We start from the raw sequence: 17,906 nt of genomic DNA, 5'->3' as shown, positions 1-17,906 counted from the left end.
ATCATAGTGCAGCTGTGCTGTACCTGTGGCATTCATTTGCAATGGAACAGCCTGAACCAGCACCCTCTGTGCAATCACAACATGACGGCTTAAACAACTCCACGTTTTTCTAATCGTATCTAAACGTGGTTCTCGTGCACTGTTGATTCACGTGTGTTTTACAATTATTTTACAGTAAAACTCTGAATGACTAAAGCTGAAGAACCACCGCAGATCGTGTCTGTACCTACATGTAAATAATAACAAATCACATTTATTGCCATTAAGTTGGCAAGGAGACATTTCTTAACTAACTGATGCAAGGAGACATCTGGGCAATTAGGCCACATGATAGGAGAGAGCAAAGACACCTTTGTCTGGGAGGTGTGTCGCAGCAGCTCAGGTAACCAGGCAGCCATATACAACAGGATTCTTTGACTGCAGTGCGTATCTTACGGGGTGTGTGCGCTGTGAAAAACACCCTCCAGTTATGGAGCCAAGACGCGTCGCCAAACCACCAGCACCCCTCCCGCTTTCACGGCGTGGAGCCAAATTGTTAAGGTGGCGGCAAATTTTGACTAGTACGGGCTTGCAGGGGTAGTGGTGTCCCCGCCCCCCCCTCAGGATCTATTCTTGGCTTTCTAAGAATTGGATAGACTGCTCTTGTCGTGCACTGAATGCAGTGTCTTTGTTGCTGGCCAACCAGGCCAACTTACTAATACAGTAGTGTATTTATGTACATGGAAGGAAAGAGGTGAACAGCTTCGAGAGTGACAAGGAGAGAGAAAAAAAGAGGAAGGGAGGGAGTGAGGTAAAAATGTGCCGGCACATTCTGCAGACATCGACAGAAATACAGCACGCCATTCTCTTCTCACATGCAAAGAAAACCTGACACCACACATTCACACACATCTGTGTTTGTGGGGCACTTGTAAGCTTGAGGTAAAGGGCTGCCATCTGTGGCTCAGCAGGCAGAAGTACAACCAAATACACTCTCTCTCTCTCTCTCTCTCTCTCACACACACACACACAAATCAATTTCTTTACAAATGTGATTGTACAGATTGGTGTGTCAGTGTGTCAGCTGACAGGTTAAAAAGATTACTCGACATGCCAGCTGCTGACATTTAAACAGTCATACTAAATTATCATATTACTTCCCAGTGTGAGAATCTCGCTTTAAACACCCAAATGTCACGTTATCCTTCTGTCGTCTTGTTTTAAACTGTTTAAATATGTAGTTGCAGCTTAAAATCTTTTTTTTTTTTTTTTTGTTGCCTTCTGTAACTTCAGTGTTTCAGAATCCTGTAGGCCGGCAAAGTAAATGTGATTTTTACAAGTTGCACAGCAATTTGCACAGAGATGCTTTTAAATGTCAACAGGTGCTTGATCAGCACTTGGCCTAAAAAGCACCGCAACATCAACAGCATGAGATACATTTTCTCACTGCTGACACACACACACACACACACACACACACACACACGGAGCAGGATTTGGTAAAACTTGCACTGTGACTAAATGTAGCACAAACTGTCAAGTCTCTCTGCTAGTGTCCCCACGTGTGACATTCGCAAACACACTGCATTGATCCAACTTTAATCCTTCTCCAAACACCCACAGCAAGCTGGAGGATGTAAAACCATGTGCGCACACAGTGTGCAAGACAGACACATACAGCGGCCAACAGCTGCTGGTAAGAGTGGCGGGTTGTTCCGCTAGCTAAGATGAGTCGAGCAGTACTGGGACTTCTGAGTAAATGAGTTTGGTACATGGCTACTATAGGTGGGAATCACCAGAGCAGACACCCCATGGTATGATATCATCACAATAAGATAGATTATATTATGGCATTTTGCATTGCTATTTAAAACCTTTTTTAAAAACAGGAAATTATGTTGTTTTGTGGCTGCAAAATGACAGCGTCCCTAAAACCTGCTATAAACGCTGCTATCAGTCTGAAATTAAATGTGGTCAAGTTTGCAATTACATGCAATCTGTTTCTGATAAGACGGCAATAAACTGCGATAAATCACTGAAAGTCTCATCTGTTGCATTTAATTATTACGTTTGGGGCAGCAACCCAAATACCCAAAGCAGCCCTATATATCGGATGACGATATAAAAATCGTTTCATTTTACGCTGTCGTTTGTTTCGTGGTGTCGCAAAATAAACTGTTTACAGCAATATTTTTTAATCGTTCTGATGGTCACTGTAGTGGTTATATTCATTTCTTAAAGTTCTCTTTCTCTTATATTTAATATAACCACACTGCTGACAGACAAGCGCCTGTTTTTATGCGTTGTCGTTAGCAACAACGACGGTAACAGCATCGCGTGTCCGCTTGTTTATTTTCCACATAAACCTTTCACAATAAAGCTCAAGATCCTGTTGAGACTTTTCAAAATAAACTGAATCACGTGAAAGATGCAGATTATTTAAGGATGAGAAGTAAAAAAGAGCCGCCAGGTGCTAAAAAATAAAGCTTAGACTCAAACGTTAGAACAGGCTTTTCCCCGCAGCACGCCGTGTAATAAATACAAAGAAAACGGCGCCGTTACAACTTATGTCTAAAATTTATCGTTTCATGCATCGCTTAAAACACTCGACTCCAGCTACATGACGCGCAGCTGTCTTATATCGGGACATGAGATTCTGGTCATATCGCACAGCCCTAGTTGAGCCCACACAACATGTGACAAAGATGAATTCAGACTGATGGCAACATGTTGGCATTCTGTCTGCATTTATATATCAGGTAGCAATTATTTACACAACTTTGACAAACTCGCACTTGGTCCAACTCAGACTGCAACTGTTTGCACAAAGGTTGCTTCCTATTGCCTTTCAATTAGAAATTGCTGTTAACGTGCAACAAGCTCTGGGCAACCAACCTGCCAGACATGGCAGGCCATTAGCTTGCTTTGAATTAGGAGGCAACTTTGTTAACCTAAGTGTGTCCAGGGTTGGATGATTTCTCAGTTGAACCAATTTGATGCAAGTTTGCTCGGCTGACCTTATCCCAGGATGGTCGTGCGTGAGATGAACCCTCTTGTTTATAGTATTCTGAATATTTGCATTGATAGAATGCTCTATCAAGTCACCCCCATCTCTAATCATTACTGACCTTCATGCTGAAACGTAATGCTCTCAAGTCTGTACGGAATACACACGAAAAAATGTGCAAACGATGCTCCTTTAAAAGCAACACTGACATCCCTGTAGGAGTCCCATCCCAACTCGATTCCAAATGAAATTATGACTTCATTCAGAAGCTTTATACTTTGCCTAAGGTTCACCAGGAATCCCCAGAGGGATCCCTTGGGGCACGCATTGTGTCTGTTACTTTGTGCTGAACCTGCCTCAAGACTCAGCTTCTCTGGGATTTCAGAATGTCATCTCCACCGCAGCGAGACACTGCTTGCACTTGGAGAGGAAAAAGAGGCCAAAAGTCAAGGCCAGCGTTGAGTACCACAAAAGACTGCGTGGCTGCAATTAAACCACCAGCTGTCAACAGCAGACAAAGCTCGAGCTAATGGACACAGAAAGAACTAAGTATCTCCTCTGGTCTGTCAAATTATTAAAGGAATTCAAGCATCATTTCAAGAATGATGTGATGAAACAGGTTGCAGTGCATCTAAAGTGCTGAGTTAAACAGCCTTTAAAACAGCGTGATGCTTGTCAGAGTATTATGTTCATTAACTAGATTTGTGGGATCCCGCTTCACATTTTTATGTCTGTCATGTTTAGAACGACTATAAAAGAAAACAGGCTGACGTAGCCTGAAAAAGCAACCTCGAGATCTTTTAATCATCTTTTCTATCCGTCTCCACCTTTCCTCCCACTTCCCTCTCTTCTGCTCTTCATCTATTAACTGGCAAATGGCTTAGGCTGCTCTCTGATCTGCTCTCCTCCTTTTACTCTCTTCACTGTCACACACAGCAGACGCTTGCTCACATGCCATTCTGATTGTCCACAGAGGCAAGGCCTGCTTCACCTCTCAAATGCAAATGGCCCTCAGCTTGGTAAGAAAACAATAAGACAATCCGGTGAGGGTTTGAAGCGTGGCCACATACCAAAGGCGGCAGGTGGGCACACTTGCCTTCGGCTGGACTGGCATGAAAATGAGGTGCTGAAGACCAGCGACCTGTGCGGCGGCACAGGTGGACCGGAGCACGGAGAGCACCTTCAGCAGGGATAGTTTGATAAGTAGCACAAACAGATGATATGATAATGACCGTCTCACTAACAAACAACTCAGTTTCTTGTATTCCTCTGTCGCCTTCACATGCATCAACACACACAGGCTGAAGCATTTTCAATTCTGCCACCTGAAGTCCAGCCTCTGGTTTTCTTGTTAGTGCCACAGTCTCCAAAGCAGGTCTCACTACCGTCTTGTTGTCACCCCTGACTCCACCCGGCCTCCACACTCTTCTTCCCCTCTCGTGTCTACTGCCTGTTGCTTCGGATGGTTGACCCCAGGTAATTAAACCTATCAACCTTCACTACCTCGACTCCATGTTATTTTGTCTTGCTCCTTCTCTGGAGAACATACCTCCGCCTCTCCGGTAGTGAGTGCTCCCTACGCTCACTCTGCCTGACCTCATCTGTCAGCCTGTCCACCACTACAAGTGCAAACAAGAAGGGGCTCAGAGTTGATCCCCGGTGGAATCCCACCCCCACCTCGAACCCATCTGTCACTCCTACCACACACCTCACCACTGTCCTCGTATATATTCTGCACCAGCCTGGCATACGTCTCTACCACGTCTCACTTCCTCAGGCAGTCCCACGGTTGCTCTCTTGGCACTGTACATCCACAAAAACAGAGTGAAACTCGTTCTGACCTCTCAAAGCAAACATCACATCTGTAGTGCTCTCTCTCAGCATGAAGCCATACTGCTGCTCAATGATCATCACCTCTCGTCTCAGCATAATTTCCTGGTGTGGATCAACAGCTTAATCCCCTGTTTTTACTACAGCTCTGCACATAAACCTTGCTACTTTCGTCTGGGTCAGCTACCTTTCTCCTCTTCCCAGCTACCCCCTCTTCTCCTTACCAATTATCTGCACTTCCTGATTCACTGTGCTCCTTTCATTTTCTACATTCATCAACTCTTCAAAAAGCTCCTTCCACCATCTGAGCACATTCCCTTCCCTCGTTAGCACATCCTTAATCACCCCAGCCTGCTGCACATCCTTTCCAGCTCGATCTCTCTGCCTGGGTAATTGATACAAGTCCTTTGTTCCTTCCTTAGTGTCTCACATACAACACAATTAGCCTTGCCTTTTGCCACTTTTCTATTTGCACAACACCCAGAGTCCAAGTACACCTGTTTACCTTTGTCATTGCCATCATCTTTATCCAAGGTTCCCAGAAATCAATGAAACCATTCACTGCCTGAGCTACATTAAGTTCATGTGAACTGCACTTTGGTGGTATCACTGTTATAACTTTCTTTCTTGCTTTTCACATTTGTTTCTGTTTATAAGACATCCTTTTGTTGGATAAAACCATATAATAAAGCATTTTATTATTGTTATTAATCCAGTTTTAATTGGGAGAGTGTAAAACAAGGTTTAGAGAATGCCAAAAAGTCTTCTGGGAACTGTTGTATTGTTTGAGCATAGGAATGACACACCGATGCACAGAGTTAGAAAGGTAATATGAAACTTGACCTGTGCAGAATCAGAAGTCGATTGTAAGCCACGGAGCATGAAGTGACAAGAAGAGTTTGGGGGGAGGAAGTTGTGAAAAGACAGAAGAGAGAAAAAGGAAGGTTACAGTCGAGCTGTGACATTCCACAGATGTTTGTCGAGCTCGTCCGGCTGCTCCGCTCTAAGACGTGGGCTTCCGTTTAGCTGCTGTACACTTCCTCAGCACAACAACCAGTGCGCCTTCCTCAGGGGAAAACAAAGGCCCTTTCACTTCTGGTCATTTTGCTTTACTGTAAACATCAGTCACCTCTGGGCTGTCCAATACATGGTTATCTGCCATTGTAGCAGCTTGTTATTACAATCTGGGGCATGTAAACATGTTTTGACTGGTCATGTGCTGCAGCAGTGACAAGACATGCTGGCATAGGCACAGATTCTGGCACAACATTAATAAACAATGATTCTGGAGCTGGCAGCAATCACACACGGAGTCTTTTATGTCACTGCTCAGTCACAACTGTTTATCCATGTTCATGCTAAGAAAGTGTGGTTAGTTGTGAAAGGCGTTTCTCTTACAAAGAACAAAACAGTCTGTTTTCCTTAACAGTGTTACTGTTTAGTTTGCATGCCTGTTACTAGGACATACACAGAAAGGCGGTGCAAATCTGACTTTAATGTAAAATGCCACGGTTGCCTTTGGCTTGAGAAATGAAACAGAAGATTTTCATTTGTGTCATTTTGCTCAGCAGGGCAAGGCCAAGAAGAAAAAGGATTAAAGCGGTAAACAGCAGTGAATTTGAGGACATTTCCAGGGTGATATAATCTTCCCTACTGTCTAGCCACCTGACCACTGGGAAAAACAACACTGCTGTCTACTGCCAAGTAACATAAACACAAAAACACACAAGGCCCAGAGACACACACCAGCTCTAGCTGGTGTACACAGGAGGCTCAGAGCTGGGGAAAACACCAAACTAAAAATCTTAAGGCCAGCACTTTCACACATGCAGAGCTCTATTACGCTGAATTGATTTCCCTCTGCCACGAACGGAGACGGGGGCTGAGTCTCTTTATACGCGTCAGATTAAACTTGGAAGGGAAGGAAAAATGGATGGAGATAGAACGACAAGTCCATAAAAAGAGGAGAAATCCGATCCTCTGCAAGTGTATCACAACCGCACACGGATACTGCCGTAGCTGACTAAAGATAATACTGACATAACCCTGACAGCAAGTCGGGTTCTAGCTGCCTCCCCATTTAGCATGTAACACACACACACAAACGCGCGCGCGCACACACACACACACACACACACACACACACACACACACACACACAATCAGCTAAAAGCCATTTTCTCAATGTGAGCCAGACATTACGCACATTACCACATTTACATCATCCCTTTGCAACTGTAGCACAACTGTGACGGTGCACATGTTCATGTCAAAGAGGAGCTCGTGTCACTGCTGTGTGATACCAATCTGTTGAAATATTCAGTCTGTTCAAAGCATGCTACACTCATAAACTAAAGGATGAGACAAAAGGATAAAACAGCGTATACCTGTCGGGGGGGGGACATTTACTATGCTAGTATGTAATGACAAAATAATTTTAAGCCTGTTTAAAAGTGTGCTGGGTCATTAGATCATTATGACACAAGTAAGCGAGTTGTGCAGTTGTAATAATAAAGATTCATTACTCGGAGCTAAGGGCAATTAGTCAGCATTATCCCGGATTAAAGCTGGGCTTCTGCAGTGAACCCACAATGACAAGGCCCGCTTTGTCCCTTTTCTTTCTAATAAGCTGATATGCTTTTTGAAAAGCATGTAACACTTTTACCATCTATAAGACACTATATGCAAATGTAAATGAATGCCATGACCAAATTTACAGGTTTCATGAAACAAAGAAAGGTTAACAGAAAGGCAGAATCTCTTTCATTAACAGAACAAATATCAGAAGCCTGCAAGTATGAGGCCCAAGACTTTACTAGCAGGTTAAAAGCTCAAGCTGCACATGTGGTGAAAAGGTTTTAGCCATTAATTAAAACCTTCAAGCAAAAGGAAGAACAAGGACTCTTGCAACAGACGCTATGGCCCTGAAAGAGCCCCAGTTTCAAAATCACGGAGTCAGCTCGGGATTACATAAAGAAATAAAAAGATACTGGAGGTAAAATAAACCCACACAAGAGCTGTGGCAACTCCGTGATGCTTGGAGCAGCGTGCTTGGCGAGTACTGCTGCAGATTACTTCTTCTTTTTTTATCATAATAGCCCAGATAAGATGGCATTTACCTAAAACCAAACATCTGGTTTGTCATTATTTTGACAACATGTGTGTGTAATTGGCAATGTAATCTATGGAAGGGATTACACATCTGGCAATCCATAAATCTGCCTCCATCTTTTCTGGACATTTTAGGGTTAGGTCAGGCTGTGACGCAGCCGCACAGGAGTCTGCAGTGATGAGGTGAAATGCCCCCGACCATAAGATATTATCTTTAAATGTGACCATCTGCCAGAACGTTGGGATTAAAGACAGTAGCACACAAATCACAGAAAAGAGCAGAGCAGATGAGGGGACGTGACGCCTGACGGATTAACTATGACGACTTCTTTGAGACCTTTGCTTGTACTGCACCATAGCCCCTGGTCACATAGGAAGATGAGAGGAATGGAAGGAATGCGGGTCACCGGCTGCTGAGGAAATGAGAGGGTGACTTCGAGGTAGTGGGGGGAAACCTAAGAACGCATCGTTCACTATGACCAAGGAACTCTGGTCATGCTGCTGCACTTGAATTCCACTGCTGACTTCTAAAATGTGTTTTCTCAGTGGTACAGTACAAACAGAGACTGATCAGTTCTGGTTGGCACTAAACAGTGGAAACTGCTCCGATATTCAAAATTGTAACCAATTTACAGTAATGAGGTAACGAGTTCTGCAACACAGCTGACAGGTTTGATGTCGGTATGTAGTTAAGCTTAGGTGACAGCTACAGATTATAGAGTCTTACTAAGATGAGGGTGCAAGGACTTTAAAAATGTAACACTAATGTAACGCCAAGGGAAATAAATCATTAATATTGTATCACTGGGCAGCAATTAAGCAAACAAACCATACCAATGAAAGCTATCGGTATTTTCCTTTAAGAGCCATATTTATCTTCTGGACAGGATCTCTCCAGCAACATGATATATCCAGAGCACCGGGTCACATGGTCCCTCAGCCCAGTCTCCCTGGAGTTCCTGTTGCTGCAGAGAGAGACTGATGAAGTGTGGGCAAGATCAGGGGGTAGGCAGTCGAGTGCTGGGGGCAGGGTACCGAGCAGAGGTGCTGAATTCTCCTGCATGTCTATATCTGTGCGACTGCACTACGTGCGTTTTCCTCGCTGACTGCGGGTTCTATGTCCAGCCACTTGCGTGCCAACACCGAGACTGCCCTCGATGTGGACTGGCTCGCATACTGATTGTTGACGAACATGTTTGTGTGTTTGTGTTGTGCTGGGAGCAGGGAGGGGATAAATTTAGCACTTTAGCCCCAGACTGGAGGCAGTGGCCCTTTATCCTGCACTGTCCTACTTAACAGAGTGCTGCTCTCTGCTTCCGCCTGCCACAGCGAACCAGGACTCGCGCATTCACCTCCCAACATCGGGCCAAAACAATAGCGGAAGAATGTGCTCATCCACATAAGCCACAGTCATGCAGAAAAGTGCAGACAGTTGCATGTGTGGGAGACATGTTTGTTAGTGTGTGTGTCTCTTGTAATACGAGCTGCTGCAGACTGGCCTCATTTCATAACAGCTTGACTTGTTAACGATGCTTTCAACAATAACAACAACTGCATGCACAACAAAAATACACACATTTTAAATACAGTGGAGTGGTAATCTAACACTGATTGCAGCGCAGCTGGAGTACATTGTCGATGCTGTAAATGCCGCTTCAAGTACACGGCACACGCCATGCAGATAAAGAAATAATATCCCTTTTGTCCTGATCAAATTGAAACCTCAAAGCAGGCTGGATTTAATGTTGCTCTGAATTTCAGTGGCACAGCCAATTAGGAGCAAGTCGACGAGTTAGTCTGCCTTAAGCTGACCAATGGAGCACGAGCATCCCGCTTCACCTTGGAAACACTCGATCCCAGGGTGCATTTCCCTGCTGCCATGACAACCAAGAGGAGCTCTCCCTTGCTTGTTCCTTCGCTCCCCGCCTCCCTCCCCCCCTCTCTGTCTTTCTTGGAGCCAGTGTACCTCGCAGTAGAAGGTTCACAGAAGCTACACAACTTGGAGCCGCCTTTTCACCAAACAAAGAGAATTACCGTCAGCTGGATCGACTCATGCTGCTGCAGCTCACGTTTTAAACAAAAGGGATTTAACTGATCAGCGTGCAGCCTTTTATTTATCAAATGGAAACGAGTCTGTCATCTAATAAAAGATAACTAGAGGAGCAACTTTTTGCAGTTTTTTTATTTTAATTATTATTATTTTTAGATTGAGAAAAACTGTTTGCCACATACATCATGCTATAATGAGAAGCGAAGAGGAGGAGGAGGGGCAGGGATGATGTAAGCTTTTCAACACGGGCGTGCTGAGGTCTGGGGTTGAGGTTATGAACAGTGTCAGCTGGCCCCAGCCTCCACCAACTGGAGACTTTGGATGCTGCACAGGAGCCGCCTGCTGATCAGAGGGATGACCGGCGTTTCCCATCTGCAGATCTGATTTTTAGCTATACACCCAGCAAGCTGTTTCAGTATTTATTAGTTCCAGCTTTTGAACATCTTTTTCCAATGTTGGAAGTTTGGACTGCTGACCAATTCAAAAGTATGCCCCAGCAGTACACTCATGTACACTACACTGTATATTGCATTAAATATCCACTGTGACTTATACTTATCGTCCTATGTATGTACAGAAAATAATGTGCCTATCACAATTTCATATTTCCCCAGATGAGAACCACTTCTCAAAGAGCCTACACACAACTGATCTACCAGCCCATCATACAACAGCAATAAACAACCAGTCGGTCTGCATCTTATGGATTTAACGTCAAAGTAAACAAACATTTTCTGCTATAAAGCATTGTTTGAACTACAGGTGCATAAAACACAGAAGCAAAACTAATGAGAGGCATAAAAGTGATACAAAGCACACACGTGCATTTTCCTCCAAAACTGGGAAAAAATACTGAAAAGAGGCAACATGATAACAATTCCATGGAAGTACTTTGGCCCTGTTGAACACAGATTAATACAGTGTGTAAATACACCGTGGCTCAGTGCCAACCAGGGAACAACAAAGCAAACAAAAAGCAGTGAGAAGTTAACAGGTGAACATCCAGCAATAGTATATGTAAACCTTTGCACTGCTCTGTGGTCCAGCTATACCAGACTGGGCTCTCTGCAGCAGACACTTGTATCCAGAACAACATACTGCTGGAATAACGCATCAGCACTCACGAAGGGGCAAAATCAATCAAGCCTGTTTGGATTTAAGCGAGGATTCAACTGCAGTCAGATCACATCTGAAAACAGTTATGAGTAAATGTAGAAATGCACACAGTGAGAATTTACAATATATTCTCATTGATTTTCTTTTAATTCCATGACTGTTTAAGTCAGTTTTTATATTCATTATTCCTGGAATAATGAATATAAAAATGTGCTCTTGCATGCTTCTGCATAGGTGACAGATCAAGAAAGACATAAGCGAGCGAGGTGATCATATAACCTCATTGACTGAGGTAATATAATAACGATATATGTAGTAATAGTCTAAACACTTGGTTTTGTCATGTTGTGATGGAATTCAAATTCTCACCTTCCAATCTCACTAAAGTCAGTTTGAATTGTGAGGAGGGGCAAACAGGATAGGACAGCCCCCATAATCAACCTGGAGTGATTTTTCTTTTTTAAAAAAGACCAACAGCCATTCAAGAAGCGCTCAGTCTACATGTTGATCACAGAGTCACTCACTAAACTGGGGGTGCCAGCATGCTACGACGACACAAGCAGGCCACTGTGAAGGTTTTATGACTGATACAGTAAGAACAAACCTGGCACTATAACTGCAGGACACTGATGTCGTGGACTCAGTCTAGAAACCTCAAATCTACTTTATGTTACACCGCTTCAATGAGGAGATCTCTAAAACTACTGTTCTCCTAATTCATCTCTCCAAATGAAAGATAAGACAATGAGTATCTCCTGGACACAGCGTCTCTGATTATAGTAATCAGCTACAAAGACCATGCACACCTGCAGTTTTCTTACCACGTCCTGATTCTCATATTTTAGCTTTTGCTTGTCGATTAGTGTTTTAGAAGAAAAAGTCACACTAAATTAAATCACTGAAAGGAGAGCAAGGTGCTTATGTTGGCAAACATCGACTGTGTCAAGTAATCCAACTACATGGTGTTACAATAGTTGGGGTGGGGGGCATCCGGGAGTTAAACATTGTACAGTTAAGTAGAGTTTTCACAAGACAATGAGTGGGAATTCCCTCCGACTCCACTCACTCCCAGTGGACTCAACCAGTCATCGACAAGGATGTTGGATATGCGCACTGACTTAAGTCATAACGAGTCATGCTGCACACCACGATCAGGTCTCCCGAGGGGTAAACACTCAGTTCTCTATCACAGTACTGATAGGGCAAGCTTCAATATTGCCATGGAGACAAGAGGCAAAGAAGGATAAGACAGTCAGACTCTGCTCTGTGTTCAACATTACTAGAGCCATAGAATAACTAACAGTACAGCATTACATTAAAAGCGGTTCGGGACACGGCAGTGACACTAGCCCGGTTACTTTGCTGTCACCCTTTTGTGGCGCTGTGTTTTCTGAAATCCCAGCACGGCTGGGGCACTGCAGATCACACCAAAGGAGAGGAGGAAAAGAAAATCTTTGACGACAACTGAGATTCAGGGTAGTTGCACCACTATTTATAACCTGCCCAGTCTGCTCCGTGACAGCAGAGGGGGATGGAGGGAAGGGGAGAGAAAGAGAGGGAGGCAAAGCCAGACGCACAGACAGGGTGGCCTGTGAATTCCAGAGCAGAGGAAAAGACCATTGTGTTTTTTTCCCCTTGACCGGGGCCCTCTGCAATCAGCGTACTGGGTAAAGAGGCGATAGAGCTAAAAACAGGGCATGTGTACAGCTCAAGAGAGAAGCTACTTGATCTTCAGTACCATCTTGTCTATTATTATAACAGTGTTTAAATGAAGCTACCACACAAGAGTAACTGTCTACAGATGTAGGAGAGTGAAACAGTAGACGTATTCGTACGCGACAGTGAGGCAGTGATAACAACAAGCTGGCAGCAGATACAGTTTACACAATTTCTAACCTGGACGCTGCAAATGTCTCGCAAACACAAACAAACGTGGCTGTGCCTACACAAGATCAAATAGCTGGACTGCCCCGTGATCAGCTGTCTGGAAAATCTGACCAAAAGCACCATGCCAACTCCAAATGGTTTAATCTTAGTCAGCACCTAACATTACAAATGCAGTTTTTAAAAGCATTATCTACAAAGACCTCCAATGGAGCTTTCAGCCAGTGGCTGTGTGTTCAGTGTGAAGACAAAGTGAGGAGGGTAGCTGGTGGGGAAGAACTGCTATGGTCATTTTGTCCTCACTAGCCGTGTCTCTGTCTGTTATCAATGAACTCTGACACAGACGGCAAGAAACCCAGCTCAGCAGATAGCAACGAGGAGGTGGAGGACACCTCAGCTACACCACACACACACACACACACACACACACACACACACACACACACACACACACAGAGTGAGAGGAGAGAAAGGAAACAGACGGTGCTGGCACAAGGGTACCTCCTCCCCTCCCCAGCAAAAATGCACCCATCAGGACTGAGGTCAGTCCAGGCTTCAAAACATCAACAAACACATATGAAGCCAGATCCTTTGTTTGCTCGGGCTCCAGCAAAAGGGCCAAACATGAAAGACAGCCCAAACACAATGTTTACTGAGAGGATCTGCAGCAAAAACACAACAGGAAATCCCTGGTACGATCCATACTATCCAATACCTGCTCCTCCCCACAGCCAGCACACGAATGCATGTATTCATGCCAAGTGAACAGTGGGAACACAACCACTAACGTCAGGGCTCATCCCACTCAGCTGCACCCAAACACATCACAGCCTCACTCAAAACAGCAATGTTATAAAATAAAAAGAGGAGGATAAGGCCAAGAACAAGCAGTGCCAGCTTACCTCTTGTTGATGGGCTTCTCATCTTTCTCGTAGGGTTTGACAAACCACTTGCCGATGCGAACAAAGCTGCGATTCATGAGGCAGCGCTCCAACAAGTTGTGGATGGCTTTGAATAGCAGAGTGCGACACTCGTAGGAAGGGCCATTCTCCCAAAGCCCATCGCCCTCGGCTGGTAAAGAAAACAGAAAAGAGCTATCAGAAAGGTGAAGATTTGAGTGCTTTTGTACCATTTTTATAGAGAAAACAGTAAGAACTCTGCAGGGCAAATAATCAATCATGTCAATCACGAGAGCACAGAGCGTGTCGCTGCTGTGCTGAGGAGAAGCAGCCTCACACTTGATCAGATGGCTCTGTCACTAATAAGGATATTTATCAGTGTTTACAACATTACATATGGCAACGCCAACTGTCATAACTAAACATATCGTCACATCACACCCAACACCGAGGTTTACACTAAAAACGTTTCATCACCCAGAATGACCTCATCTGACTTCACAGTGGGCGACACATAAATGCTGTGAAAGTGTTTATTTTTTAATAACGCATCACTGCTGAATATGTATAAACTTCTGACAAACTGAGCACGAGCACGCCGCGTCCATGACTTCACAACAAAATCCACGCTGACTAAATGGCCCTTTCATTCTATAGATGTCATTATGAAACACCCTGCAGCATCACAAACTGTCAAATAAACTGACGTGTGGCAACCAATCACACCAGCGGTGTGAATTCACATTTAACCACTAGAGGAGACCGGGTTACAGTCTTGTAACATGATATTTGTCACAGTCTGGACGCAGAGACACTTCTGCTACAGAAATTAAACATTTCCTGGAATGCAAAACAGTCAGAAAGATGGCAAACAGGCCGTGTACATGCAAACAAGAGTGCGATCACTGAGAGAGGGAGCGGTTAAGTGGAAACCTGCTGCCGCTGCCTGCTTTCAGGTGGTGGAGGTTTCAGATGTTTTGTGTTTCGTACCAGGGTTCAGGAGTGGAAGAGCACAATTCACAGTTCAACAGTACTCCGGTTTTGCTTTCAGGTCACTGGGGAAAAACCGAGACTTCACTGCAGATGTTTGCTGTATTCACGTTGCTATTCACTGTCTGTGACCATTATGTCCACCAGTTCCCCCTTAAATAAAACAGTTTGTGTGTGATGCCGTTTCTTGGTGAGCAGGGATCTCCAGACTCCAACAACTCCCTTTTCACTCGCTCAGTGCGCCCATAAACAGCAGCAGGTAGGAACCCAAGTTGGTCTCAGGCAAAGAGTAAAACTTAAATGTTACACGCATGCTGCAAAGTGACTTTACTAAATATCGTCTTGCTCAGAATGTTGCACACGTGAACACTATCGGTCCAGTATATTTATACGCCCATCTACTTTCTTACTGTTATTAAAATTAAAACATTCCTTTGCATGGCAGAAACGCTCCTGCATGCAAACGCTGAATCAGCCTTATGATGATTTGGCACCTGAATCCCCCTCCTCCTCTCGACTCCTCGTCCTTTCATGCACTGATTCTTTCCCTTCCACTTTTTACTTCGAGCACCATTTGCTTTCAGACCTGACAAATTTACTACACATCTCAGTGACATGAATTATTACTTCGAACCACCTATAATAATAAGATGATGCCTGCGCTGCTTTCACCTGCCAATAAGTCTCCTCCTCACAAACTCTTCCTGAAAAGTAATCGCCGATTCCACGCGATACACGTGCGCAGCTGTAAACACTCTGCTGATGGGGCGTAATGTTTATCGCGGAAAGCTTTTTAAGAAAGAGACGTCTCAGGAATGAAAACAAACGAGAGGAAATTCCTTAAGAGATAATGACATCACCGTAGGCTGATTACGATACAACAGCAACGTGTCAGCGTAATGCCACAGCTTCGGGTACAAAAAGTCAGGTGTGGGTTTTTTTCACCGATTAGAGCTTTGTGGAGACCTGGAGGCAGCAAAAGAATTTGAAAAGCGCTGCCCTTGTTATTCTCTATGAAGGAACTTACACAGCTGCTACAAATGAAATCTGATAAGAGAATCAGAGAGCTTCGTTGTCCAGTGGTGAGACATCATTTTTGCCCACTGTATTGGGAAAGTACAATGCCCTAATGTCCTAGCTACAGTGTTCACCTGATGCTGTACTACTCGTAAAAGCACAGGACTGTATTTAATTGGTCTGCATGTCCAACTGAAATAAAACAAGACACCCATTACACTCCATCTAGCCGCGCTGGATGAAGAAATGCACGATCGGGCCCATATCAGAGCTGCTTTGTGATTCACATTCAGTGTTGGCCTGAATGCCGACCTAATCTCATTAACAGCCACTGCTCACATCTTATAGCACTTAAGCTCCTTTCAGTCAAGTCTGCAGCAAACATCTCCCCGAGTGTGCCGTCTCTGCGTGAGCGCAGTCGAAACAAACACCGAGTGTGACCTACCCACCTTCACGTCAGCTCGCCGTGTGCCAGAGCGGTACGAGTCAGCCCAGAAGCAAGTTAATCAAAATTTTATTGAATTATTAAGCCAACTCTTGGCTTGCTGTTCTAATGCGAGTTCAGGTAACGACATTTTAAATTAAAATGATTGCAAGGTTATTCACATGGGAAATTACACTGGCTTCCTTTTTTGAATGAGACAGGCTCTATGCCATCTTGGCAGGTTTAAGATGCTGAGAGCTTGTAGCTTACTCAACTCCAGAAAAGCAAGGATGCAACATCTGCCTGCCATGTAAAAGACGCCCAATTCAGAAGGAAAATATTACCAACACTATCAAATCCAGTCAACTTCAGCTCCGGCTAGCCTTTAAATCATTACAGCCGAGCAAAAGAAAAACACCCTCAGGCTAGCTGCCAAGTAAAGGGGTTATGTTCCCAACGATTTTCAGAGAAACAAACTAATTCATCAGGTGCACACATATCTTCGGGGATAAGATCAGGAACACTGAAAAGTACGGCAAAGGCAGGAAAACAATTTCCCCATTAAAAATTAACGCTAACAGTGGATTAAAAATATTTTAACAACAACATAAAGCCATTAACTTTCTAGAAAATGTGGACATAAACAGACAAGAAGGACCTTTTCTTAACACAAGCCTGCTTTCAGCGATTTAGCATCTGGTCTTTAGGCCATCCTAAAGAGGTATTACAGGCGAGAGGGCAAAAAGTCAGCAAGAAAAGAAAGCCGACTAACTGAGGCACTGATGGCAGATTAAAAGAAAGGACTTGAGGGGGAAAAACAAAATAGGATTTAGGCCGAAATCAAGGATTCGAGAGACAGATCATTGAGACCGATAATGTTCAAAAGACGAAAAATCGTGAAAACATCAAAGTAAGTGCTTAAACCTCCAGTCCCATTTCAGGCCTCCTCTGTAAAGACCGCCATGGTTATCCCATTTGCTTTTCTCTGCCAAGACCCACATTTGCCCCGTTCGTCCTCCTCCCTGTCGCCTGTCCCTTCCCTCCAGCGCCAAGTAGCTCTTAAACAGACATCTGGTTTGCTTCAAGTGTTTTTAACGACCTCGTGCTCATCATGCAATGCCCGCTGCAATACACTTCAGACAGACAGACACAATAACTTTCTGCTCAAAATCTACCAGTCCGCCTCTCTAAACCAAAAGACACAATCACATTTAAAAACAAAAAAAGGAAGGAAGGAAACTAAACTTCCAACACTTGAAGTAACTTAACATCCATCCACTTCACAGCGTGCAAAGGTCACAGTCAAGGTGACGAGCTGCAGAACACACTGAACTGTTCCAGCAAACACCAGATGGAACAAGCAATAATATTTTCTCACTTAACTGACAAATCACTATTTATAAAAATATTCCTTTACATTTATTTAACCGATTTGCTCGTTTTCACGTCAGCCCAATAGTCTCAAACACATCAGCTTCACTTTAGAGGACACAAAGTATCAAATCCTCCCATCTGAAAAATGTTTGGCATCTTTGACTGGAAATGACTCTGAAAATAAATAAAAATATTCGAAATATTTCCCAAACCATGATAAATGTG

General features: G+C 44.0%; 1 protein-coding gene across 1 annotated transcript in view; it reads right to left on the bottom strand.

Moving 5' to 3' along the window:
* Positions 1–17,906, bottom strand: part of med13a (mediator complex subunit 13a) — a 69,790-nt gene that overhangs the window by 35,144 nt on the left and 16,740 nt on the right. The window contains exon 3 of the mRNA XM_085288141.1: positions 13,880–14,048. Within this exon, the coding sequence (XP_085144267.1) occupies positions 13,880–14,048 (169 nt within the window). The remainder of the gene's footprint in view (positions 1–13,879; positions 14,049–17,906) is intronic.

This window comes from Mchenga conophoros, linkage group LG10 (assembly GCF_057382185.1).
Source record: "Mchenga conophoros isolate Kocher_MC1m ecotype Shallow Benthic linkage group LG10, M_conophoros_male_GT1.1, whole genome shotgun sequence".
Lineage (NCBI taxonomy): Eukaryota > Metazoa > Chordata > Actinopteri > Cichliformes > Cichlidae > Mchenga > Mchenga conophoros.
This window is presented reverse-complemented; position numbering and strand designations above follow the sequence as displayed.